The following is a 26,822-nucleotide window of genomic DNA, read 5'->3' on the forward strand; positions in this document are numbered from 1 at the left end:
CAGATAGCCTGAGGAAAATCTTTTATTTAAAAAAAAAGGGGGGGGGGGAAGAAAGGGCATCTTCACTCAAAATAGAAATAATAGAAGCAATGAGCTCTCTTATTTCCTCCATTACTTACCAAGAGGCCAAAACACTTGCACCACAGCCCTCTTGTGCGCTGATGACTGACCAGTTAAACAATTTCCCAGTATAGGTTCCCACTATAGGTATGTCATAAAACCTTTTTTTTTTTCTCTTTCTTCTTTGGTACCATACAAATAGGTGTAAATAGGTGTAAATCTCATCATTCACACTTGATAAACGTTTGCATAGATTCTTGAAGAATGTGGAGTTTCCAGGCTGTTGATGTCTTTTCCTTCTATTGATTTTCTATGCCTTTCAGAGAACCTGTCAGTGTCTATGCTGAGCTGAAACTGGTATCATATTTGGTGTAAAACAAATGTAGGATTTTGTCAAAACAAAAAGCCCAGGACTGCTTGGGAGAAAGAGGAAAAAAGGAGAAAGAACTGAAAAAGATAGTGACAACAAAATAAATTGCACCTCTTTTACCAGTTATAGTATTCAAATTTTAGACATATTAATTCCCGAGGTGCTTATTTAGATATATTACTATTTTTACAAAGAAACAGTCTAATTTCGGCTGTGTTCAACCAGTCACACAGCCAAGGCAGTGATGATAGCCCGAACAGAGTTCAGGACTACTCTCTCCTACTCTAAAGGAACAATTCTTGGGCGTGTAAAGTTTCTATATGCTGCCAGTCCATGTTACCACTTATCACGTGAGGCAGCTCAACATGAAATAACTGGCAATTTTATAGAAATTTGTGGGTTGAGTGCTACAAAGATGAAAATCGGACACTAAAGAAGGAGATAAAATAGGCCTTTATTTAGTGTAGTTGCTGTAATATGTTTTTTTAAGAAAAAAAACTTTTTTGAGTAGATATGTGAACTGTGAAATTATTTAAGGTTTTTGAAATCTGCGTGGTCTCCTTGTGGCAGAGCTTTCAAAACACCTATTAGAAAACGAACTCCCTGCAAAAAAAAAAAAAACAAAAAAAAAACAAAAAAACGCCTGCTGCGGCTGACTACGACCAAAACCCCTGGCCCAGGCCGAGCCCTGAGCCGAAACTCCCCTAGGCCGCGGGGCTGCCCGCGGGGCCCCAAGCCACCCTCACAGGGCCGGGTCCGCTCCCGCCGCCCCCGTTTCCATGGCGACTCCAGGCCGCGCTCGGCCCCCCCCCCCCCTCGGGGCCCCCCTCCCCTCGGGCCCCGTGCCCGCCGCCAGCAGCGCACGCGCCGCCTCAGAGCCGTTAGCGCTTTGTTTTCAAAACCCCGCGCGCCGCCACGCGGCGGAACTACGTCTCCCGGCATGCTTGGCGGCGCCGCTGCCGGTTGCGCAGGCGCGGGCGAGTCAGGGTGCGCGGCGTGCGGGGGTGGCCGCGCCGCTGCGTGGTGCCCCCCCCGTTCTAGAACGTCGCTGTGGTAGCGCCCGGGCGCCATGTTAGAAGGCCGGAGGGGAAGAGGAAAGTGAAGCGGCGGCGGCCGGGCCCAGCAGCGGCTCTGTGCTCCCGGCCGGCCCGCGGCCCGGCCCTGCCATGCTCGCGGCTCCCGCTGCCCGGCGGGACGAGTGAGCGGCCCTCAGGCGGCGGCGGCGGCGGCTTCAGCGGTGGGGGAGGACGAGGAGGAGGAGGCAGAAGGGGAAGACGCGGCGGTGGTGGTGGTGGCGGCGGCGGCGGAGGAGGAGGAGGAGGAGCCGGAGAGACGATGCCGTTGTAAGTCGGACGCCGGCCGGGCGCCTCGCCTCAGCCTGCCCGGCGGCCCCCGTTACCCCTTCCCGCCCCCCCCCGGTGCCGCAGTGCGAGGCCGCACGGCCCCGGGGCCCCCCGAGCCTCCTGCGGGTGCCGGACCCGGGGGGGTGCCGAGGCGGCCCCCGCCTTGTGGCGGCCCCCTCACGGCGGGGCCGGCTGCGGGGCGCCCGTTAGAGAGTAAAAGGCGCGCGGTTAGCCCCGGCCGCCAAACGTGGAGCTTGTTTTATTACATATATATGTTTTTCTCTCCCAAAACTGCCGGCACAGCCTCCCACATGCGAGCGCTTTTCCTCAGGCGCCGGCTGTGAGGCGATCCCAGCCGAGCCCGCTGCCCTTGCCGAACCCCGCCGGTGCCGGGTGACTCCGAAACGCCCGGGCACCCGCCGCAAGGCCGCCGGCCGGCAGCGCCCCCTGGCCGGCAGCGCCCAGCCCAGCCGCCGTGCCCCCTGCGAGCGGCCGCTCCGCTGCCGGGGCTGCCCCCCAAAGGCAGGGGCCTGCCGCCGGCCTGCGGGAACGCGGGGAGACGCAACCCCGGCCTGCTTTCTGCGCCGGTTTCCTTTCCCCCACCTCTTCCTGTTTTTATTTTTTCTCGCTGACGTTTTGACGGCTCCGGGTGGATTATACAAAACTCCTTAGTTCCGTGGTCCACGATGGTAATATTTCGTTTATACCTTAATAAGTTGAGGGAACCAGCGATGGGTAGTGGTTAAGTAGGCTTTACGAATAAGGTATGTTTATACTCTAGGCTTTTTGGGGGGAGGAGGGAGAAGGCAGCATGGGGACGTTGAAAGAGAAATACAAAGAACTTGGAATTACTACATGCGCTGTTGGTTTACATATGCAGACGTCATGTGAAGAATAGCCCAGTTTGCCTGGTGTGCTTGTTTTATTGAATCTAAAATACTGCTGTATTAGTCGCAGTGCAGATAATGTGGGACAAGCTTAAGAGTTTGTGGCAAAAACAACACAGTAGGTGAATGTAGCAGGGAAAATGGCTATACCAAATAGTTTCCAAGGCTTTTGTAGCAAGAATGCAATGTATTTATAAATACGTTTTGCACATGTTCATTATGGCAGTGAAAAATTACCAGAAACTATGGCAATGAAAAATTACCAGAAAGGGGCTTTGAAGTTAGCTTTTTTTTTTTTTGACTCCAGGAAAATGGGAGGGTGCTTATTCTGTCAGCTTTCATTTGTAGTTTATTTTGTTGTGTCTACATAAGTTCCAAATGCTTCATAACAGCATTCAAAGTTTGTGCTACTTCTGATGAATAAATTGTGTTCCCCGTAATAATGGTCTTCAACTTTGAAAAGTTTGGGGCGATTTGCTTATTATTCTTAAAGTAGGTAGGTGTTTGTGATAACTAGAAACTCTTAAATAACATTGTGTAGTTGCAGCTGCAGTGATGCATTACTATTTTCAGCATAAACATTACTTAGCAACTGTACTAATACAAAAAGTTTATTTTAGCTAGAAAAACAGAAGCTTTCTTGGGTTTTTCATTTGTTTTGTCATCTGTATGTTTGTGGAACAACCGGCTTCATATTATTCAACCAAGACTTCAAAACAAACGCTGTAATGCTAGCAAGTTGCAATGCTGGTAATGTTAATTCTAGAGTTTCTGAAGAGATACCTCTGACTTAATTTAAGAGTATTCGATGTTTAGAGTATTTTAAAAAGGGGGGGGGGGGGCATAGGAAGTTCCTTGTCTGCATAATTCTTTCCAGGATCTTTTTCTGCTTGATGCTTTTATACTTCTGGACGATAACCTTCCGAATAAGGGTAGACCAGCCAACCCTGGTCACGTTATCACTGCCATGCTTTCAGGGTGGCAAGCAAACATCTTTCAAGACATCCTTTAAACTTCTTTTTTTTAGGATGCTGTGTGCTATTGACAGGCCAAGGCAGCACTGACCTCCCACACAACCAGTAACTGTCATCAGTCTGTACTTCAAAAGCTTTCAGAGTTCTCAAGAAGTGTACAACAGTGGTCATGCTGAGCTGTCTGTGTATAAATATTCTCTTAGCAGTATGGTACAAAACAGTAAAAATGAGCAAATTATTTATATACAAGGCACTTGAGTAGTAAGAAAGCAAACTCAGGCTCTGGTGATGCCGATAACTGGCGTTTTGGAAGTCGTGATTAATAAAAAAAAGTTCATGATTAATAAAAATACTGAGTATATACCAGAAACTTACGTGAGTGTTTATCATGGTTCTCATTAATCTGCATGGTGAGATAGCTGCATCAAGAAAAACTCTTTAACTTTATATTAAAAAAAAAAAACTTTTTGGAAACAAAATGAGTATTTCTTCTGTTGTAGAGGTATATTTTAGTGAACTGTTAGATACAGAGTACTTGTTCCTGAGCATTTTTAAACCAAGCTGCTAGGGAGGAACGAAGCTCTCTGAGATATTTGTGTGTTTCAGGTAGGGCTAGGTCTTCTGCAGAAAGGCTACTGACTCCGTGAAGCGGTAGCTATGCTTTTGTGAACGAATGGTGCAGCCTCTTTATGCAACCTGGGCCTCTCTGACCCTCCAAGCAGAGGAATAGCAGTAGGAATCTGTTTCTTGTTAAACTGCTGGTGTTAGTGCACTTGCTTCTCTGCTGAACTTCTGCATCTGCTGAAATCTCTGCTAAAGACTTTTTTAACCAGAAGTGAAAAAGTGCGTAGTGTCAGATACCTGAATGCTGAAGTGCTGTAAGTGCTATGAAAGTTTTAAGTGTTGGTGGTATTGGTAACTTCCATATAACAGTTTTGGAATGTCATTAGTGATCTTTTTTTTTTTCCTCAGTCTATTGTAGGCAGTCAAACTTACAAGAAATCTTCAGAAGTGAAAATGTTTTCTTTTGCTGACCTTTGGGTTAGATACATGCAAAATCATTGTTTTGCTGACTTAAGTGACTGTCAATTTTATGCCAGAAGAAGTATGAGACTATTTAAAATGATTTGCAGTGATTGGGGTTGGATAAATGGTGTGTTTCTGAACAGAGCGAAGATTTTTATAGGCTGTATTTTGGAAGGAATTAAGTTATTACTAACTACAGAGCACTGGACTTGCTTTAGAAAGAACAGTTGCCATAATTGACAGTCGTAGCTTTATTAATCAAGAAGAAATTAATGTAAAAACCTCTACTGAAGATGAGTTTGATGTAGTAGAGAGGGAAACGTGGCAAATATATGTGGTTTTGTGATAGCTTTCAGTCTTCTACTGTCACTCCAAAAAAGTCTGAGTTCTCACCTGGGGACCTGCTGGAAACCCAGCTGCTTTGGGCTGAGCAAATTTCACCTTGGAGGCAAGTTTCACTTGGGTGGCAATTTTCACCTCTTATCATTGAAACATTTCATCCAACTTGTAGTTCTTTGCTTGGTACTTCCTGTTATCTTCTGATTCAACCTTACTGAATTTCTTAAATGACTACCTCTGGAGTGTTTTGTTCCCAGAGCAGCAATAAATCTCGGTTTTGGTTCAAGTGCTGCCTGCAGAGTTCAGTAAAAGTTTCTGCTGTTTAAGCTTGAGAAACTTCTGAAATTGTTGTTAGTAAGAATGCAGTGGATGGGTGTGTGTCTGGACATGCTGTTTGTACTATTCTTCTGTACAAAGACTGTCCCAAACAGAAGAGCCAGAGGGAACTTAGGAATGAGTCAAAGGTTAGCAGAATGTGAATGCTCTTCCTTTTGCCATAGTTGCCATCTCTTCTTCCATAGTTGTGTTGCTTGTCATTTCTCCAAAACCCACGGTCGGGTCTGTTTCAGATGTCTTGAACATACCACACCAGCAATTTAGACACTTTTTTTTGCTAGATGTTAAAATCCTGCCCAGGAAGGGCAGCTGTCTTAACTTAAAATGCAAGTTCACATGTAACTCATTTGTGCAGACTTCATTCAGAGTTTTCCTTTACTTCTGGAATTGTGTGTAGTGATTATTACATTAGCGTTAAGCCAGAAACTTTCATCTTAAATTACCAGTTAGTCCTTGATGGAGAAGACTTTAAAATAGACAAAACCCTCAAAACACTCTGAAACCTAATACAGCAGAGCTTGAGCTTTGTGAATTTAGCTCCAGTTGCTTGACCAGATGGTGGGATGGCCAGTATTGCTCCAGAAATCTGGTGTAGGTGTCACCACTGCATTTTACTGGTGTGGTCAGTAGAGGCAAATAGAGAGGACAGTCACTGAGATTCTCTAAGTTGTGTATTTATATCTGGAGGAAAGGCTGAATGAGGCAGAGGTCCTGACTGAAGTTAGATGTTTAAAGTTAGCATGTGGGCTCTTGACACTATTTTAAGAAAGAGAAACCATAGGCTGTTAAATGTCTTCATCAGTGCTGCCTTACTGCACGTGTCTGTCTGGACAAACTTCATCCATAGCTTAGATTTAGTAATATATGCAGTGGAAGGGATTTTTGTGTGAATGATTTACTTAGCACACATTTAGATGAGTTAAGTCTTGGGTGACTAAAGTCTATTTCAGGATAGATCGCAGTTCTGTTACAATTTGTTAAAAATTAGGCATTGTTTTTTAAGATTCCAGTTGTTCTTGTTGCCTTTTATTTCCATGGAGGATTCCAAATTGCAAGAGTGATGTTTGGGTAATGTGATGCTGATCACAGCTATGTTCTCGTTGCAGTAAGAAGCGTGCAGCCTTAATTCAGATAATGCATTAACAGTAGAAATGTAGCAGAATACTGACAGTGAAGATGAAGTGCTAAAAAAAAATAAAAAAAAAACACGGTTTGCCCAAACTTCTGGAAAATGGTAGTGAGATTATTCCAGCAGTTGAGATAAAATGCAGAAAACGCCCTCATTTAAATCTTTTTCTTTTGTTTTGGGAGGGAAGCATGCTTGAAAAAGTTTAGTGATTCTTATTTCTTCTGGGGTATATGGAGTAAGGTTCTAGTGTTGTTAAAGATGATGTAATAGCATAGTAGTGAAAAATGCTGACCTCTTAGTTAACATGAGGTATGGTGTTTTATGTATAGATACACACACCTGTCTGCTCTATTTTCAGGTAACATGGATGTGTTTTCATGGTGTCACCTGATCTTTCAAAGATATAAAGCCTCTTGCACCCTTATTTTTTCTTCCACTCCTTCATTCTGTTGTGCAGTGGCTTTAGCAGTGGCCATATTACCAGGATCTGTTCTTTTTAATTCAGTAGTTATCAGTAACTACATACGAAGATTCAACCCACCAAAGCTTTGGGTTCTGAAGGGGGAAAAAAAAAAAAAGTCTTTTAGGTATGCTGCTGTAAACTTAGTAGAGACTATAGTATAACTGTGTGTGTGAGGGCAGTTAGTGGGGAAAAAAACGCGTCACAGGTACATTTCACTGAGAGCTTGAAACTAATTCATGTTTGACTGAGGTGTTGCATCACAGCACTTTAAAACCACTGTAGCTGTTGTTGAGCTTGCGGATGTTTAATCTGTCTGAAGAGCGGGCACTCTTCAAACATCCAGGTCAAAACAAAGCAAGAACAATAGCATGCTAAATTTAACTCCTTAACGACCTTTTGTACAACTTTGTTTTGTATTGTGCTCTTGGCAGCTAGTTTACATTTATAGTAATGCAGAAGCAAGGTCTTCGTGCGTGTATATGGGGTTAACTAGACACAAAGCCTCAAACTAACTGTATATTGCTCTTCTCGATGATCTTAAAAGTTTTGTCTCCTTAAAATAAGTGAGTGCAGCCCTAAGCATGGTTTGAGTTGTCTTGCAGACGCTGACAAAGTCTACCTAATCTACCCAGCTTTTGTTAGGACTGAGTAGTTGGGATGGGACTTTCTGCTGTATTTCAGTACTCTTTGCTTTTTGTTAATGCTTAACTTCCATGACTAGCAGATTTGACTAGTGTTCCCACCCCCATCCGAGGGACTTAACTTCCCTAATCCTCTCACCTAGGAGGATAGCAGTGGTGCTTACCTGTCCTTTCCTTCTGAGTTAATTCAGTAGTTTAAACCAAGAGATTCTGAAAGTGATACTTCATGACACAGCACAGGTGAAAACTGGAAGGTACTTCTGTCTTCAAGGGGGAAGATATTAGAATAATCTTCATGTTTGTTTTTTTAAGTAAGTCTAAGACTACTAGCGTTTTTTGGCTATGTAACATGTAAATGCAACATTAAAATTAGAAAAAAAGCAGTTGATTCTAATGTCTGTTTTTCAATTACAATTTGTTCTTCATTTATAAAGCCACTAGCAAAATGCTTTATTTGAAATGTCTTGGTTTCATGAGAGGCTATGCCTCTAAATGTTTTGTTGTAATTCTGAACATTTGCTGCTGTTTAAATGGGTGACTATAGGTTGCATAGAACTGCTTAGCTTATTGGATCCTGAAATGATTTTAATACAGACTTTCTAAGTCTGTTACCATTTCTTCTGTAACTTTTTTTTTTAAAAAAAGGCACGTTCCTGGTAGCATTTGGTATGTTTAGGAAAAGGTAAAATAGCCTTAACTTTGGTAGGTGTAAATAGCATTAGTGATTTCAGGAATCTGCTTTCTTGGTTCAATATCAGAGTGATGTTGAGTTTTGTTTTTTTTTTTTTTTTTTAATCTAGAAACAGTTTTTGCTAGGCTAGGTTTTGTCAGCCTTTTCAATGAAGTCTAGTATCTGTTGAATTAGATACAGTTATGGATGGGTGACATGTGAGTCTATCAGGGAATAGTTATGCAAATAAAACTAAAATATTATTGCTGTAACTTACTGGTTTACAAACAAAAAAAATAGCTTTCAAATGTTGCAGTTGATTTTTTTTTCAAATAAACAGTTGACAAAAGAGGGGAGAAATTGTAGTTCAAATTTACCTAACTGCTTTGTGATATAACTAAAAGATATTCATAGCATGCAAGGGATGTTTATGTATTGAAAACTTTTGTTTCATGGCTGCTTTTTTTTGTAGCAACTTAGTGGCTGAAGGTACTGTTTGTGTTGACATCCCTAAAAAGGATTCTTTTGAAAAAGAGAGAAATTTGTAGTGGCTTCCCTTGTCCTTACTATGGTTTACTCTTTTGTATAATTCATCTTAACATCTTTTTTCAAAAATGCTTCTCACAAAGTCCTAAGGTCTATGTGATTCGTTCAGCTGCTACTAAGTTCTTCACTAGGTGATTAAAGCCTCTTAGCTGAAGAAAGCCATGTCAAATAATGTTCTCAGACATGATTACTTGGGATTTGACTTACGTACAGTTTCTAGTATTTTTTTCCTGCTTTGCCTTTTTATTCTTTTGCTAACAGACAGTTGTACTGGGCCAATCATGCTAGGACCTGCTTGGTGAGAAACTTGTTGTAAATGATAATTTGTTTGAAATCAAATACTAAAGCTCAAAATAATTTTTAAGTGAGTTTAATGTGTGGAAAAACACCTTACTTTTTGTTGATTTTGATTAATTTTATTAGTTAAGATGCTCTTATGAATATTCAGGAATCAGGAGTAAGGTCCTAAGCAGATGATGACTGCAAATTATTATGGAAGTGAAAATGAAGTTGGGCGCTAATTAGGCTGAAAAAAATTGTAGTGTGATAGAAACAGTCCTTCTGTGTAGGTATAAAGGACTGATAATACAGTAACTTACAGATGAATGGGATGTTTGCTGAAGATAAGACTTTGACAGAAGTGGTCAGCCTGCATTGCTGACACAGAGCAATCTTTTTAGGCTTCATGAAAATTGAAGGAGACCAAATTGATAGATACTACAGCTTTTACCTAAGTAGAACGAATAATTGAATTTGGGAAAAAATGTATCAAATGTCTAATCTGAATTAAAACTATTACAGTGTTACTTGTACATTTGATATTAAATGCAAACTTTGTACTGTTGAGAGTGAGCTTGTGTAGCAAGAGTATAACAGGTACTGGAGATGTAACACACAAGCGTTACTTTAGCTTGAAGGTGGTGCTTTAGTTGTTGGAAAGGCTTTTTAATAGCTGTTGATGTAATGGTTATGTTTCTTGTGATGTATTTTGGAGGGGTTATAACGTTGGTCTCCTAAGAACTGATTAAGAAACAAGTCTGTTTCATATTCTTTTACTGAGAAAGTTCTTTTCAGTAGACTTAAACAGTGATTTGTTACTTTCAAGAATAACAAGTGGGGGAATAATATATATAATTTAGAGGAAAGTTGTCAGTGGATCAATATAAAACTAGTATTTAATGTTGCAAGAAACCCTTTGGAGCTATTTTAATACAGATTTAAGTAATGTATTCTACATCTGAAGTATATAAGCAGGAAGACTTCTGAGTGTTCTTACAGTTAAAATTTGGCTATTAGAGATGATAAGATTATTTCAGTAATACTAAGAATAGTTTTTAGTTTCTGCAAGTATTTTGACATGGTGCTTAGGGATATGGTTTAGTGGGTGATGCTGGTGGTAGGGGGATGGTTGGACCAGATGATCGTGGAGGTCTTTTCAGACCTTTATGATTCTATGACTATCAGTTCAAAAAGTTTTAACTATGTGAGTGTAGCATGTAATAATCAGAACCTAAACGCTGATGTTTCAGAGAAGCAAGTTCAGTTTTGAAATATTCAGAATTACTAGCCTTAAAGCTCCAACTGCTCTGAAAATAAGGCTGCGTTTAACTGTGATCATCACAAACAAATCTGTAGCCGTTATGAAAAACTGCGTGGCTGTTTGTGTGTCCAGGATGCTGATCTAGGAAAGCTGTTCCTAGATTTTATAGCAAGATGATACCTTCGCTTCTGTGTTTCTGTTGAAGCTCTTCTGCTTGCTCTTGTCCTCTCACAACCTTGAAATAAGAGGAGTTGAATTGAGAGTGCTGCCTTTCTGCTTGAGGTTTGGCTCATAACTCCTTTAGTAACTTGAAAATATGGTCTTTAAAGGTCCCTGCCAACCCAAAACACACAATTCAATGAATTGAGGCTGTATCTTGTGTTGTAACAAAACTGAGACATCATAAATTCCTCTAAATCATCCTATAATGGTAGCCAGACGAGAAGTCAGCTTAAAGCTAGCTTCTTCTAGTACTTCTAGTATGATGCTCTTGCTCAAAATATGTTAGAGCCTCCTTAGGTGAATATTTGCTGTGTGAAGTCAGCTGATATGGATCATGTTTCATAGCAACTTGTGACCCTGCAATCAATATTCAGAGTTGGAGAAAAATAACACTGTCCTTAATAACACCTATTTAACACAGATTGGTCTGGGATGTGGCTGCTAACAGTAGGCTTAACTTTTTTTTCCCCTTTTATTATGTGTCTTGTTTGCTACTTGGATGAGAATAAATTTATTTGTTCCTGTCAGTAACTTTTATCTAATTGCCTTTATTAGTCCCGTTACAACCCAGGGATCACAAACACAGCAACTACAGAAGCATTATGGCATTACCTCACCTATCAGTTTAGCTGCCCCCAAGGAGTTTGACTGCATGCTTACCCAGAAATTAATCGAAACCCTAAAACCCTATGGTGTATTTGAAGAGGAAGAAGAACTGCAACGCAGGTGAGTAAATACTCTATGAGTGGTTTTCTCATACCTCTGCATTCATGCAGTTAACTACTGAACCCCAAGCATGTTTGTGTTCTTTCAGGTGCTTTTTTTAAAAGCTTGGTGAAATATTTAGCTTTTCCCCTTAAGAGGAGTACCTCAGAACATAGGCATTAAAATGGCCTTTAATTTTAGGAGTCTGGCTTGCCATTTTTTAAAAAGCGTTTGTTTTAGTGGCCCTTGCTCTTGATTTTTGTTATTTTTAAGCTTTCTAGAGCTTTTTGCTGTCAGTACTGCTGCTTACTGTTCTTTCAGTTTCATGTGTTTACTCAATTAAGTTTTTGTTTTGAAAGTGAGTAGAAGCCATTTACCTAAAGCGTGTATAGGCCTTGCATGCTTTCATTTCTTCTCAGCTTAAATATCTTTAATGCCTTTGAAGAGGAAAAAATAGTCTGAATGTTGTGAGTGACTTTCTTTCAGTGTATTTATAGAGACAAGATCTCTGATTAGATCTGCAATGTTGTTCTAGTTGATTTGTTGTGTAATAGTGATCGGTGTCTTAAAAAATAATGTTAGTTTGCTCTTAAGTTCATGGTTTGTGATTCTGCTGTTTTATCAATAGGATTCTAATTTTGGGAAAATTAAATAACCTGGTAAAGGAGTGGATACGGGAAATCAGTGAAAGCAAGGTATGGATGTATTTTACATGAAATTGCTCATGAGATTACATGAGATTGATGTAGGAAAATAAATTCAGTACATGTTCCTGGTGTAAATGTGATGAATCATAGGTTTGGAGATCAAATTAGGAAAACAAGTACAGTCTTTTGGTTCCAAACAACATTGTAACTTTCAAGTAAATCTTTGTCAAAGAGAAACTTTGAGGAGAGAGAAAATAGCACAAAAGTTCACGGTAGTTGTAACAGGAATTTTCAGTTGTTCCCTCCTCAACCTAGGTAGAAGTACAACTCAACTTTGTCAAAATTTGTGTACTACTATGTCAATTATATGCTTATGTGGCTTGCTTTTGTGAAGCAATCCTAGATCTTAAAATGAATTTATTGCAAATTTATGATACGTGGCCTTTTTTCTTTAATGTCAATTTTGGAAGTTCTTGTCCTGTAATGCTATTTTCTTTTACTGAAATAATGATTGTAGTACATTTTGTTTAAGTTTCACTGAAACCAAGCCGGGTTAGTCTTTCCCTTCCCTTTCCATTTTTTTTAACCAGTATAGACTTCCTGTTCTGAAATGCTAACTGTCTTTGGCCACAGTGCTATGACGACAAGAGTTCTTTAAAGGTGCAAACCCAGGAACTTAAGTATCTTTATGCTAATAAATATAACTAAATAACTTTATCGCAAAATAAACACCTTTCCTCGAAACAACTTTTTAAAAAGAATGTAGGATCTTACAGATGGCTCTGAGAGTAATTTAATAAGCATTGATACAGAACATAGTATGTTTCTGCTGCTCCAAATTAGAATTTATCATCAGTTTCGAAGTCAGCATAAAGTGTGTGAGTGTTAAGAAGAATGTGTTCAACATCCATATCTTAAAGCTGCTGCTCCTAAAGTGTAGAACTACTCAAAGTTACTGAGATTGAAGTGATAGTAGTTCCCAAATGGCAAAAGTACTTCTGTCTTTACTAAGATTATTTCAGTAGTAATTGCACCTTAAAAGCTATTAATCAGAAACAATATATGTAAGGAGTGAATTGCTACTCAAAACTGTGTTAATCTCTAACAATATAAATTTTTTGGAATATCTTTCCTTTTATAGTAAGTTGTGTGTATGTCATTATAATCTGCTAAGATGAAAATAACCAATTTTATTTGCTCCATCTAGAATCTTCCACAGTCTGTAATAGAAAATGTTGGAGGAAAAATTTTTACATTTGGATCCTATAGATTAGGGGTTCATACAAAAGGTAAAATTTACTTTTATTATAAAAAATGTTGTGTCAGAGGTAATACCTCTAAATGTCATGTTTAAGTAACAAAAATTACTGTATTTTTGAGGTGGTGTTAGAATTTTGTCAGCCATCTCTAGTCTTCATTCTAAATAAAATAAATTGGTTCCTGTTGGGGGTGGGAAGCAGACAAGAAAGTTGGAAGTTATTTTAAAAAAAAAGTTGTATACTTGGCTTCTTGTGGTTTGTTCTTTGAAAGTTACTACAAATGTTGTAAAATTGAAGGATGTGTGCATGCATCCAGTGTGTTTAATGGCATGAACATTTTTTCTTTGTTTTCACTTAGTGTCTTTTCTTTGGGAGCTGCTACAGTAAAAGAAATGAAATGTTCTGTTTGGTTTAAAAAATAAATACTTAAAAATTCTGGCTATTGATGGCATTTTGTGTGTGTAAAGTGTGAGTAACCTGCTTGTGTTAATAAACGCTTTCAGGTGCTGATATTGATGCCCTATGTGTTGCACCAAGACATGTTGAAAGAAGTGATTTTTTCACATCATTTTATGAAAAACTGAAACAACAAGAAGAAGTAAAAGATTTGAGGGTATGTGAACTGCCTGATACAACCAGCTGAAGTGAGGATGCTGAAAAGTTAGAAGTGCAAGATGATTCCTGAAATAAGTAACTTTGCTGTTAAGGCTTGCAGTGGATTTTTACTTAACTTGTAACAAAACCAGTTGAAATAAATAGAGATTCTTCCAAATTTTCTCTGTTCCATATTACTAGATACAGTTGTTTGAAAATCTGGATCACAGAATAATCTGCTAGCACTGTATTAGTGTTGTAAAATTTCCGTTTGTACTCTGTAGCAGGAGGCAGGTGCAAATGTGTTTGGTCCCAATCCCTTTCAGGCTAACTTGTGTTGAAGTCTTTAAAAGCAGTAGCACAACAATACACTTTATAATTTCATCCTTATATAAATCACCACTGTGATTGATACTAACCAGATCTATATTGGCTGTCAGCTGTGCATTTGAACATGGAGGTTACATTTTTTAAGATACTTATGCAAGTTTTTCATCATGTGGAAAGATGAAGGTTTTTTTTCTTGTGTTCATGAATGACAAGCCTCCGTAGGTCAGTTTTAATCTGCGTAGTGTTAGTTTAGAGTAAAATTTCTCATCTGGAATTTGTTCTTCTTAGATGAAGATAATTGCTTGCAAATATTAAACATTTTTTGGCTTAGTCCTGCTCTGTCCTAAAATAAATTGAAGTGCCTCTGCAGCATTATTTGTCTCTATGCATCCCATAGTAACTCTGTCTAGTGTAAATATCTGGTGGTAATACTACGTGCACTGAAACTACTGTTCTGAATGTTTTATTATCTGAACACTTTTTTAGTAATCTTTAAATCCACATGCTATAATCAAGAGGATTCTGCCTTTCAGATTTCCTATTAACTTTGGTATAAACTCTTAATGATGATTCAATCTAATGTAGTTGACTTAGCAGCAAGGGAGATCAGAACATGTTTGCTAATCAGTGTGGCTCTGCATTGATGTCAATAACTTTTAGGTCAGAGTCTTAAGACTTTAAATCAGTCCAGCTAGGTCTTAGAAAGTTTTCTTCATGGAACCTTGACTTTAATAATGGTTGCTCTAGTGAGTGAGTCTAAGAGACTTATGAACTTCAGATCTTTAGGATCTATCCTGCCAACTAGTAGACTAAGATTGTATGGAGAGTGGAGTTGTCTTCTCCTTTTAAGAACTGGAATGTTCTCTTAGAATTGTGGTAGCCTCTGGAAGTTCCTAATGGTTGTTACTGGGAAGTAAGCAATGTTCTTTGATTTTACGAAAGCAGTGCTCTGCAGATCTGCATCTAGTTCAGGTGCTCAGTTTGGGAAGGTGATATTCCTAGCTGGTTACAGAATAGTTACCAAGTTCCGTAGTTTCATCATGTATACTGTTTGTTCAACTAAACTTTGTTAATGACTGCAAGAAAAGATGCTTGTTTATCAGGTGAATATGGTTGTCTCCTTGTCATTTCTTGTAAAATACTGACAGCAGAAACAATAGAAATAAGACGCCTGTTAGAATAAGAATTCCCATAGGTTAGCTTTAGAATATGTAGAGATGCTGTGGGGTGAAAAAAGAGTCTTACCAGTGTAGTGAGGAAAAAAGTTTCGTCTTGAGGTAACACCATCAGAGCTGGCTGGTATGAGTTTGGGTTATAATTTATATCTAGGCAGCTATGGTACATAGTAGATCAGTGTTTACTGCGTAAGTCCTCATAGGTGGAGAAGGACAGCTGACAAATCAAAGTGGAGGAAAAGCATGTGTATAAATAGTGTTTCGTCATGATTGTTCAGAACTCCTGTCTATTGCTTGTAAATGTTCTTCTCTATACTGAAAATAAAATACTTTTTTTCCCCAGGCTGTTGAAGAAGCTTTTGTCCCAGTTATTAAACTTTGTTTTGATGGAATAGAGGTAAAGATCTTCTTATGTTTTATTTTATTTTGTTAGAATATGGTTAAAACAAAGTTTTCAGGATTTCCATAATTAATATTCACGAATACAAACACTATTAAAGTGACAATCCTAAATTCACATTCAAGTGATTGACAGCAGTCCTTGGTTGTGTATTTAAAGTGAGACTTTGAGACTAAAATAAGTCTTTCTTGATCTGCTTAAAGCTGCATGAACATCTCCCTATTCTTTCTTTTACCCTCTTGTGTTGATGAGTTTACTGACCTGTAGAGTACCGCATTAGCACTATTGAAGACTTAATATTCAATAGAAATTATATTCATACATAATGTGGCTTCAATAATTTTTTGGCTATTAATGATTAACTGCCAAACCTTAAATTCAGATTTGTTTTAATATGTTGTACTGTAGGAGGATCTCAAAAACATATCGCTGAAGGGAAGTTAGGTAGCCACTTCACCCTATTTCTTGATGCTTTTATTAACATGTGACCGAAATTATTGTTTGTGTCCAGTTTGTCTGTAGCCTGATGGTTTTGTTTGCTCTGGAGTGATAATCATGCTTAACATTTTCACTATTTTGGGGCAAGTTGCTAAGAAAACAGGAACATTTCTTTCAAAAGATACTCCATAAATCTTTTTCAGACCATCTTATAGTCAACCTGTCATCTTCTCTTGGTGACAAGACAAAAAAAAAAAAAAACATGAACTGTTCATATACACATTTTCTCAGACTCATACCTGGATTATATTAACCACTAGCTGGTGGGTATACGAAGGGGACTTCCCAGTGGGAAAGAAGTCCTATGCTAGCTATCTGATACGGACAATTTGAAGAGTAGCCATACTTAGGTGTAGCATTGTATGCAAGAGCTCCTTCTCTTCCCAATCTCAGTTGGATCTCAGCCTTGCAATTATAATGATCCTTAGGGTATTGGTAATTTCTGAGTCTCAGGAAGATGATGAACCACCTCCCTCACCCTGACCATTCCTGCTTATTTGTATTTTCACTGACGTTTGTGTAAGATAGCACTTAGCCAGAGAGATGTACTTACTCTCAAATTAGAGAGATGCACAGATACGTGATAGCATGCAGTAACCTGACCTGTGACTTTTAATTTGTCAGCTACTTTATTACTGTCTATGTATTAGGTTTATGTTGTATATTAGGAACGTTTTTCTGGAGAGTGTTTTCTGTTTACATAGCTTAGTTATTCATAATAAATACTGAAAGTTGTTATAGGCGTTCTTTGGTATGTCTGTTATTTGCATGTTTTTTAATCGTTTACATTCAATCCAGTGTTCGCTTGTTTTCCCTCTCTCCCTGAAATTCAAAATACAAGCTAAAATAGAGGAATGAAAGGATTATCTCCTATAAGACTTAACAGTATTTTGCTCCGTTGTAGTAATTTGTAAACGATGGGCTGTGATGGCTTAGGTTTATGACTCAAGACTTAATCCATATTGCTGACAGTGCATTAAATAGTTCTTTTGTCTTGAACAAATTTATAATAAGGATTCTTTTTATATGCAAGTGTTGTTAGGCCACAGTTTCTGATGTTTGTATTGGAAGATTTTTTTTTTCTTTCATAATCCAGCTAAAAAATACCAGGAGTTATTCTCTTCTGTAAAGAAAATCTTAGATCTCAGGAAAAAAGGTTTTAGTTATGTGGTGATCCTGTGAGATACATTACAGATTTTTCTGCTGATGCTAGTAGTAATATATGCATTTAAGTTTTGGTTTTTTTTTTTTTTTGCATTCCTGAGCTAGAAGTGATGCTTATTCGTAAAAGATTTTTATTTACATTAACAATGGGCATAGGTTTTATGTGCTGGTTCTGTATTGATCTTAATATGTATTTTATCAGCTTGGAAAAGGAGCCATAAGATAAATGAAGCATCTAAAAGTGAATCTTTAACATCTGTGAGTGGTGTTCATGTGTATTATTTAAATAGATTAGTTTTACTAGAAAGTGTACTGTTCTTACTACTAGTAAACTTGATGAAAATGGATTACAAAGCTAACTCTGCAGAAGAAAAATGAATTATCTAATGTTTTTTCTTTTTTTTTTAAAGATTGATATTTTGTTCGCAAGATTAGCGCTGCAAACTATTCCTGAGGACTTAGACCTCCGAGATGATAGCCTACTTAAAAATTTAGACATTAGATGCATACGAAGTCTTAATGGTATGTATTTGTGTATAAATTTTGACAAATCTTTTAATAAGTATCCTAGATCATTCTATGTAGTAGTTGAGATGAGGACTTGACTGAAAATACTGTGACTCTGTGTTGGAGTTTCTATCATTTTCTATCATTTTGGACAGGAGAGTTGTTTGTATGAACAGATTTTTATAAAGCCTTCCTTTTAATTGGGTAATAAATGGTGTTCTGTAGAAACTAATGGGACCGCAAGATTTTAGTGTGGAGCACTATATATTTCTATAAAGAAAGAAAATTGATACTAATTTTGTTATAAATTAACTGTTATAAAATTTGTATATATTTTAGTATGCATAAATGTGTACAGAATTGCTTTGAGGATACAGTATTAATCGGGGGATTCAAAATACTGTCAACTTGAGGTCGGATATCTAGTAGCTTAAAAATTGCTATTTTTAAGGGTATGGGTAGGGGCTCCAGTCTATGTGCAGCTTGCTGGGGAGAGGAGAGGAACCCACGTTATATATCTCTGGTTTCTGTACAAAGTTGAAAACTTGATAATCTCAAGTAAATGAAAACTGTACATACTTGGCAACTGGGTAGTAAGATAACAGCAACTCCTGTTGTTTTGTAAAATTCATCTTTGTGCAGTCTCTAGAATTCATGTTTGTCTTCTCACTTTGCGAGGAACTCCTATTCCTAGATAAGAGTATTTTCTTGCAGTCAGCTCTCTGTGACTATTTATTAACTGTTAACAACTATTTATTCTTGGTTTAAAAGAATAACTAAATCAAGCAGGTAATATAGTCACCTACAATGTTATTCTTAAGCTTGGAAATGTTCTGTCAAAGACAATTTAGGTCTAACAACTGTTCCCTTTAGCCAGTTTTCATACACTTGAGCAAAGCTTTGACTTAAAACTTCCAGGATTTCTGTGCTGATGTAAAACAAGGAGGGGGGAGGGAAAGATGAAATGACAATGTTTTCGGATTCAAAACAACAGTGATCAAAATACCAAATAAGAAAGCTTCCTGTATGCTGATCTTAAGTTTGATAGCTTTGAAGGTGGGAGAGGATAAACCAGCAAAAAGCCCTTGAGACAGCCAATGTAACAGATTCTTTCTTTTGGCAGGTTGCCGGGTAACCGATGAAATTCTGCATCTAGTACCAAACATTGACAACTTCAGGTTAACACTGAGAGCTATCAAACTGTGGGCAAAACGTAAGCAGTTTTATTCCAAAATTTGTGAAGTTTTCATTTACTCTTATGGTTGCTGATAACTCTCTCCTTTTGTCTCTTTCCTTCTCGATTCACAGGCCACAACATCTATTCCAATATACTAGGTTTCCTTGGCGGTGTTTCCTGGGCTATGCTAGTAGCAAGAACTTGCCAGCTTTATCCAAATGCAATAGCATCAACTCTTGTACATAAATTTTTCTTGGTATTTTCTAAATGGTATGTTTTTTTAAATTTAGATTCCACTAAAATAAAATTGTTTTGTAGACACTAAATTTTAGTCCTGTTTTTATGGTACCTTTTTCAGCTGTTGCCAGATTAAGTTGATAGTTGTAAGCGTTGTTCTTGCTGCCAGAAAGTTGCTAGCTTGGGTTTTTCAATAAAAGTCATCCAACATGTCTTGTTCTTAAAGTATCCAAAACAAAAATTCTTAGTTTTAAATTATTTTTTTAATTATTTGTTGTGACACAACATTGCTCTCCAGATAAGATCCTTATATATTTCTAAATAAGAACAGGCACCCAAAAATACGTAGTCTTTTAACGTTCACATACTGGAATGCTGGAGAAAGGAGGTGTATCAGCAGCCGGTTTAGGCATGTATTCTTCATGAGACTTCACGAGACATGGATAGATTTTTAGAATCATTGTACCACGTCATGGCTTTATTTCAAGTACAGTGTTTTGTTTCTTTTTACTGTGAAGATAATTTCCGCAGTTTCACTATTTAGGATTCATAGGTTTTATAGCCTTTTTGAGAGTCCTAGCATTGAGTAATAATCTTGCCATGCTAAGCTGATGTAGAAAAACTGGTTGCATTGGAAGCATTAATGTACAAATACCAACAGATGAATTGACTTCTGCTCTTCATAAGAAAGGTGGCTTAATTCATGGCAGTAGAGAACAAAAGTATTACCTTTTTTGTTGGTTTTAGTGTTTCATTCAGCATGGTTTATTTTTTTCCCAGTCTGGATTGGAAATTGCTTTCCTATTTTATTCTGAACTCTTTGTAATGTTTCTAAAACACTGTGATCATGCTAGCTCTTTTTGTAGTTACATGGAATGGCTTGCATGAAAATGGACCCAATGTCAGTCTTTATTGAAGAATTTCTTTAGGTGTTCTATAGGAATTTATAGTTGATGTTAGTAACCTAAGCCACTGGTTGCAAAGCTCCAGGACAAAAGAAAATTCATTGCTCTGATGCCCTAGAGAAGCTAACTACAGCTGTGTTGTACTTCAGCACTACAGGTTATTTAAAGAACTATAGTTAGACCAGCTTAGTCTTGAGGAAATGATGCTTTACCTTGAGAACAGAGTTAAGAAGGGTCACATTCAAAAAATATTGTTGTTTGAACATACGTGGTTGTATCCAGTAGTCTTATTCAGTGCTACAATCTTTTTGAACAGGGAATGGCCAAATCCAGTGCTATTGAAACAGCCAGAAGAATGCAATCTTAATTTGCCTGTATGGGACCCAAGGGTTAGTGTATTATTTTTTCCCCTATAAGTCACATGTACAGTAAATTCAGTTGCTTAAAGAATACTAGGTGAACTTCATTTTAGTTTATTAATATTTTGGTATTATGTCATCTTTGTAGTAACCTCTAATTCTCCTGAGTGTGGAAAAAAGCTTAATTTTGTAAACTGACCACTTGAAGCACACTTGCTGAACAGTGTACTTTTTAATTCAACTTCTTCAATAGGTGATCTTAAGTATTCAGCATAACTAGATACATGCCTTACAGCAGTGCATTTTTAAAAAGTTGCTTATCTTAAAGCCGTTTGCTGTAATAGTTAAAACCTATTAATTTTGCAAGTATACTGAATTAACTTAAGTGCAACAGTCACAGTTGGATAGGTTCACTTCTACGTAATTATTATAATGCCTTTTTCATCTTGGACCCAAGAAGATGGTAACTTGAAGTCTTCAGTTGTTTTTTATGCTATTTATAATATTCATCTCTATCATTATAGCACCTATATTAAGGACATTGTATATTAATATCCTTCAGGTAGTCAAAGAAATATTTTGCTACAGACATGCAGTTCATATTTTGATGTTTCGGTTGGGCAATAGTGTGGAGGTATTTAGTGCTGTTTTACCATTTTTGCAATAATTGGTGTTCAACTTATCTTTTTGGGGGAAATAGTGTAAGCACCAGAGGTTGAGTTGCATATGATCTTTAGTCCCTTCCATCTGTTTTTCTGGTTGACAGAAGTCCACATTTAAATAATGTGAGGCAAAGATGAAAAACTGTTCATAAGTCGAACTATTATTGCTGGGTTTGAGGTCAGTGTGTGATGTTACAGAACTGTGTAGTTAAAGTGGGACAAGTCATCAACGGGGCTGCATCTTTAATTTGCCATCTACAAGATTACTACCCTAACACTATTTTAAATGTATTTTGTGTGTGTGTTGTCCCCCCCTTTTTTTGTTTCCCATGTGCTGTTTAATAAAATATATTAATGCAAGCGTTGCTTCTCTCAGGATGCCTAGAGCCTCTCTTTTTAGGCTGGCTCTTTATTTTCCATAGTCTTAAAGAAATAAAGTATAGAATATTTTTCACAAAGTCTGAAGAGAGTCATTCCTCTGAAGGTGCTCGTGTGGTAGTATGGTTTCCATGTTTTGACATGATCACAAGCTAGTTTCTACTAAAGAGAGAGAAGTGGTTCTGTTCAGTTGGTATTTCTTGACTTGATGTGCTGACAGCTTATGGTCCTCCCACATCACCTGTGTGAAAGCATTGTCCTTGTATTCTAAACTTTCTCTGAACTATTTGTAAATTTGCTTGGTCTACAAATTAAGGTCTCTTAGAACTTAAGACTCAATTTTAGCAAAGGGAGAAATCCAAATTTGTTAACTCATGTGTATGCTTGAAGAAAACTGATTGGCTGTTGTTATATGTAGGTAAACCCCAGTGATAGGTACCATCTTATGCCTATAATTACACCAGCATACCCACAGCAGAACTCTACCTACAATGTGTCCGTTTCCACACGGATGGTCATGGTTGAGGAATTTAAACAAGGTAAGTATTATCTTATGCTCTCTGTATAAATGTATTCAAAAAGATTTAAAACAGTTCCATTGTGGGTATGCTTGGGGGTGGGGGAGGAAGGATATTAAATAACCTCTTAACATGAGAATTCTTTTTGAGAGAGGCAGAATTTAGTCTGTTATGCCTACGTGGCTTAAAGTTCTAAATTCTGTGGAGGGACTTCTACAGATCTATCTTTCACTTTTAGAAACTGAGGGTAATTAATTAGTGCCTTGTGCTCTGAAACTCATAATTACGGTCCAATGTCTTTTGTTTTTTAGGTTTATTTTAGTGGCTTTAGGTTGTGTCCTGCCACATAAAAGATAAATGTAATAATCCCACTTAATGGCAGTTACTAGTCTTAATATAAGACAATATACTTGCTCAGAATTGCCTAGTTTATTTTAGTAATCTACTTGGATAATTATAGTAGATAAAAGACAATGTAGTCAAAGCAAGGAGTAGACTTGATGCAGATGGTGACTCCCAGTAGCTCTTGCAAGTAGCTCTTGCAGACAGTGCAGTGGCTCGTCTTCTCATTGTTTCTTTGCCCCACTGTTGTACAACACTTGCGCAAGAGTTTATTCAAGTACTGTAAGGAAAAAATCACAACCTTCTTTGGACTGAGACACATAAGATTAGATTGAGCTGTGTACACTACAAAGGAAAAATGTCTGTACTCATCAGTCTGATCAGTTAATGTTACATTTCTGAATGTATTTTACAGAGTTAAAAAAAAAAAAGACTTGTATAAATAACCACTTAAGATCCGATGAGAATATTAAGCTTATTGATAAATTAGTTTGAAGGGGGAAAATGATCTATAATAATATTTGCTAAGTTAATAAACTGTTTTTATCTGGGTATAAAACTGTGATTTTTAAAAAAAACTTAAATTTTTTTTATAATTTAGGTCTTGCTATCACAGATGAAATTTTGCTGAGTAAGGCAGAGTGGTCCAAACTTTTTGAAGCTCCAAACTTCTTTCAAAAGTACAAGTATGTATTTTATGGCATGGCAGAATATTAAGTTTTTATCAGTTACAATATCTAATGATGCTCTGTAGCACAGGATCTTAAATATACATATGAATGACTACCAAAAAGTGTTTTGTTAGACTATATAGAGGAGGAGTGAATGCACTATTCTTTCTATTATAAAATGACTAATTTAATCAAATAACTTTTCTGTCTTCAGTGTGTAATTCAGAAGCCTCTTAGTCCATGACCAGATACTTAGAATTTCACTAGTTAACTATAGGGTTGGTATGCTACCAATAAAAACGAAGTTATGTCAGCTGGTTTGACTAGCAGAAGAGTTACTTAATGCTTTCAGTAAGTATTCTAAAAAAGGGTCTTGGCTCCCAGGAAACAAGATACTAAAAGAACTAATTCTGAAGGTCAATATGTAAAATGAATACATACTTGAAACTCTGTGTTTTCTTCTGTCAATACAGACAACAGTTCACTCTGATAATAAAAGATTTTTGCAATTGTGTTGACTAACTGCCAGATGTACTAGTTACTACTAGACTTTTTCATTAAAGCTTAAGGCTTTTGGCTCATATTAATACACTTTCACATCTAGCTTCTCTAATTTTGTAATGTTTCTACAATAAGGGGAATACTGAAGTTCACAACACATTTTTAGGGTTTCTAGTAATATGCTTGTGGGGCAGAAGCTTGTTAAATGTATATTGACTTGCTGAAAGTTGTATTTTTATAATAAATTTGAATTATTAAAATATGGACTACATCTTCTTTGCCCTCAGTTGAAATTGGAGACCCATTTTTCTTGACTCAAGATCAAATATATTTTACAGTTGTTTCTGTGTTGGGTGGTTGGTTATGTACTAATCTAAAAAAGATTGAAATATACAGTTCCCCCATTAAAAGAGACTGATGACCTTCATAATGTGTCTGTGTTTTGTTTCTATACTTTTTGCATGATAAAAGCTTTAAAACATTTGGATGGCTTTTATGTTGTACCCTGAAGGTTAAGTTTGAAAATACTTAAAAGGGCACTGCAAAGTTATTTTTAGAAGTTAAAAATGGGCTGCAGACAAGTCAGTTTCTGCTCAAGACACTGCTAGTATGTGTCCCTACTACATTTTTTAATTTCAAAACTAGGAAAAAATAGGAAACATTTAATGTTATTTGACGTAATCTCCATTTTAGTATAGTTTCTTGTGTGTGCAAGCTGTTGCAGCCGTTTTATCAGAGCAATAAAAGTTTTTTTTGCCCTCATTGATTATTCAGGTTTTGTATGTTTTGCACAAAATATTTTTGCTTTTTCCCCCATTTTTCTTTTTTAAAACTGTGAATGGTATTAAGGAGCCTGCTTTAATTTGAATTACTCAAGATTTCCTGTTACATCATAGTAAGTTAATTTAAAGCATAGACTAATTAAAAAATAGTTACATGCGGTTGACAATGTGCATTAAATATGGCTTTATTGGTCAAATCTCCATCTGAAAGCTAGATGTTTTGTGTTTTTTTTCTATCCCCTTCACCTCTCTTCCTATTTAAATTGTAGATGTCATTGACTTGTTCCTGCTGAAATTCAAAGCAGTGTGTAGTGTTCTGCTGGATAAGAGAAGACCTCATCCTTGCTTTGACGTACCTTTTAAAAGCGTTTATTTCCTTAAAGCTTAGATTTAGTAGTCTCAATGGCAGTTAATTGCTAAACATCTATGTTGACTGGAAATACTTTTGCATTACTGGCCCTGCTTAAAATAAGCAAACTTGAAGGATGTGTGTGGCTAAGGAAATCTGGAGGCTACAGCATACCTGCATGGAAGGAGTCTATTGCAGATTAGGAAAACAGGAAAATCTTCTCATTTTTTTAATGTCAACAATTACTTGGAGTTAGGAAGTGGTAATGTGCTATCTCCCCTTTATCTGGTTTTAAATTTGCAGTTGGTGGTAGAACAATGACATCATATACTTGCATTTTACAGGGAAACGACAGGAATGATTTCAGACATAAAATATTACTAATGAAAAGTTACAGGAGAATGAAACGATTAGAACTTAAAACCAAGAGGACAGTGTGGTGATGAGAGAAATGACATTCATTTAACGAGCTCTAGTCTATTGTTTCTCTGTTAAAAAGATATGTCCTTCTAAATAGATAAATATAAACATACCTTTTAAAAAGGTACTTGGAACACTTGCCTTGATAGGACTTAAATTATCCAGTGCTTTAGTGAAAGTGTAGATCCTGGGAAGCTTAATGCAGATAAACTTGAATAAACAAGATCATGTGCCCTCAGGCTTTTCAGAAAAGAGTATGAATTAAAATATGTATTTTTGTAGGTCCAGGTGTTTTATAAGACAATTACATAATATCTACATTTGTTTTTTTCATAAAAACAATGCTAACAGGGAGATGGTGGGAGGGAAGAAGCACCAGTTTCTTTTAAAAATGAATACTTCAAAATAATGCTATGTATATCGATATAATATTAAACACCATTGAGATGGAAGCTTAGCTTCAAAATTGTTTTTTCTTTATTGTGATGGATACTTCTGTGTTAGATGTACTTTTTGTGATAAAATTGGAAATGAAGAATTGATAACTAATCTTGCCTTTGTAAAATTTACCAATGAGACCGTGAGCCCTTGTTTAATGCAAACGTTTATGCACCTTTATGGACCTTGAAGTATGTATTAAAAGTACAAGCTGCTTTAAAGTTGCCTTACTGGAAGTGGAAGTAGCAGATTTCCAGTGATTAATTCCCCGTCAGCACTGTTTAACAAATGTGTGTTTGCTGTGCTGGAGGTGGGAATTAAATATTCTTATTTTTCAATTAAATATTACAGCCAGCATTACCTGAGCAAAAATATCAAATAATTACTCTCATAATTAGGGCTTAGTTTTTTTTTTTTTTAAGGAGCTCAACAGCTAGTTGAGACTTGGACACCAAATCCATGCAATGTTTTCTGAAGTTTTTTAGTAGTAGTATGTTTTTAAGAGCAGCTTTTGGTAATTACATGGAAAAACTAGGTCCTTCTAATACTTGCAGATCTGTCAGTTTCAGTTCATATGTGGTTAAAAACAACAAAAAGCTTCAGTTGTCTTTTCCACTAAATGCATTCTGCAAGTGTGTGTGTTTGTGTGTGGTAGGTATGATACAGGAATCTTACATGGATGATAGTTGCTTTTCTAGTGCTCCGTAAAAAGAAACTCATAGAAATGAGTAACTTGCACAAAATTTGAGAAAAGGCCACTATTCTTATTTCTTTTTAAAGTGTTTCTGCAACATTGCTGAATTCCAGTTGAGTTGGCAGAATGTGTGTTTTCTCAGATTTAACATTTTGGGAAAAATCTGTTGGGTTTCTCTTACATTTTTTAAAGCAATAATTCAGAGTTTTTAGGAATATGAATAATTGAGTTGTGGTATCTGAACAAGTAATTGAAAGGAGGATGTTTGCAGTAAAATAAAATGAAAAACTCCTTAACGTCTTTATTCTAAGAGGTAAATACTGCCAAAATGCAAAAATAAATAGACAAACCATGCTATTTAAAAGAGGAAGAAGTCTCTTCAGATCTCTCCTTTTGAATCCTCATAGTTCACTGACATTTGCTGACTGAATTTAAAGGACTAGCATTTATCAGTTTCTTCTCCCTTTTTCCGCCGTATTCCGCCTATATGTATAAATACAGAAGTGTGTAGTTGTTACCAGTTTGGTCTTTTGATTTTGATCTACTGTTACAGTTTGAAGGCCT

General features: G+C 37.1%; 1 protein-coding gene across 5 annotated transcripts in view; it reads left to right on the forward strand.

The window, feature by feature from the left end:
* Positions 1–1,390: 1,390 nt before the first annotated feature.
* PAPOLA (poly(A) polymerase alpha) overlaps positions 1,391–26,822 on the forward strand; it is a 43,301-nt gene continuing 17,869 nt past the window's right edge. For 3 of the 5 annotated variants that reach the window (XM_080594307.1, XM_080594309.1, XM_080594308.1), the window contains exons 1-12: positions 1,391–1,773; positions 11,102–11,272; positions 11,880–11,946; positions 13,106–13,187; positions 13,661–13,770; positions 15,600–15,653; positions 17,729–17,840; positions 18,949–19,038; positions 19,134–19,272; positions 20,461–20,533; positions 21,962–22,082; positions 23,005–23,089. In XM_080594307.1, the coding sequence (XP_080450433.1) occupies positions 1,766–1,773; positions 11,102–11,272; positions 11,880–11,946; positions 13,106–13,187; positions 13,661–13,770; positions 15,600–15,653; positions 17,729–17,840; positions 18,949–19,038; positions 19,134–19,272; positions 20,461–20,533; positions 21,962–22,082; positions 23,005–23,089 (1,112 nt within the window). In that variant the 5' untranslated portion in view covers positions 1,391–1,765. Of the gene's footprint in view, positions 1,774–1,847; positions 2,463–11,101; positions 11,273–11,879; positions 11,947–13,105; positions 13,188–13,660; positions 13,771–14,806; positions 14,897–15,599; positions 15,654–17,728; positions 17,841–18,948; positions 19,039–19,133; positions 19,273–20,460; positions 20,534–21,961; positions 22,083–23,004; positions 23,090–26,822 lie in introns of those variants that run through there. The other 2 variants (XM_080594311.1, XM_080594310.1) reach the window with 2 other exon arrangements.

Source organism: Anser brachyrhynchus (genome assembly GCF_964034855.1).
Source record: "Anser brachyrhynchus genome assembly, chromosome: 5".
NCBI classification, from domain to species: Eukaryota; Metazoa; Chordata; class Aves; order Anseriformes; family Anatidae; genus Anser; species Anser brachyrhynchus.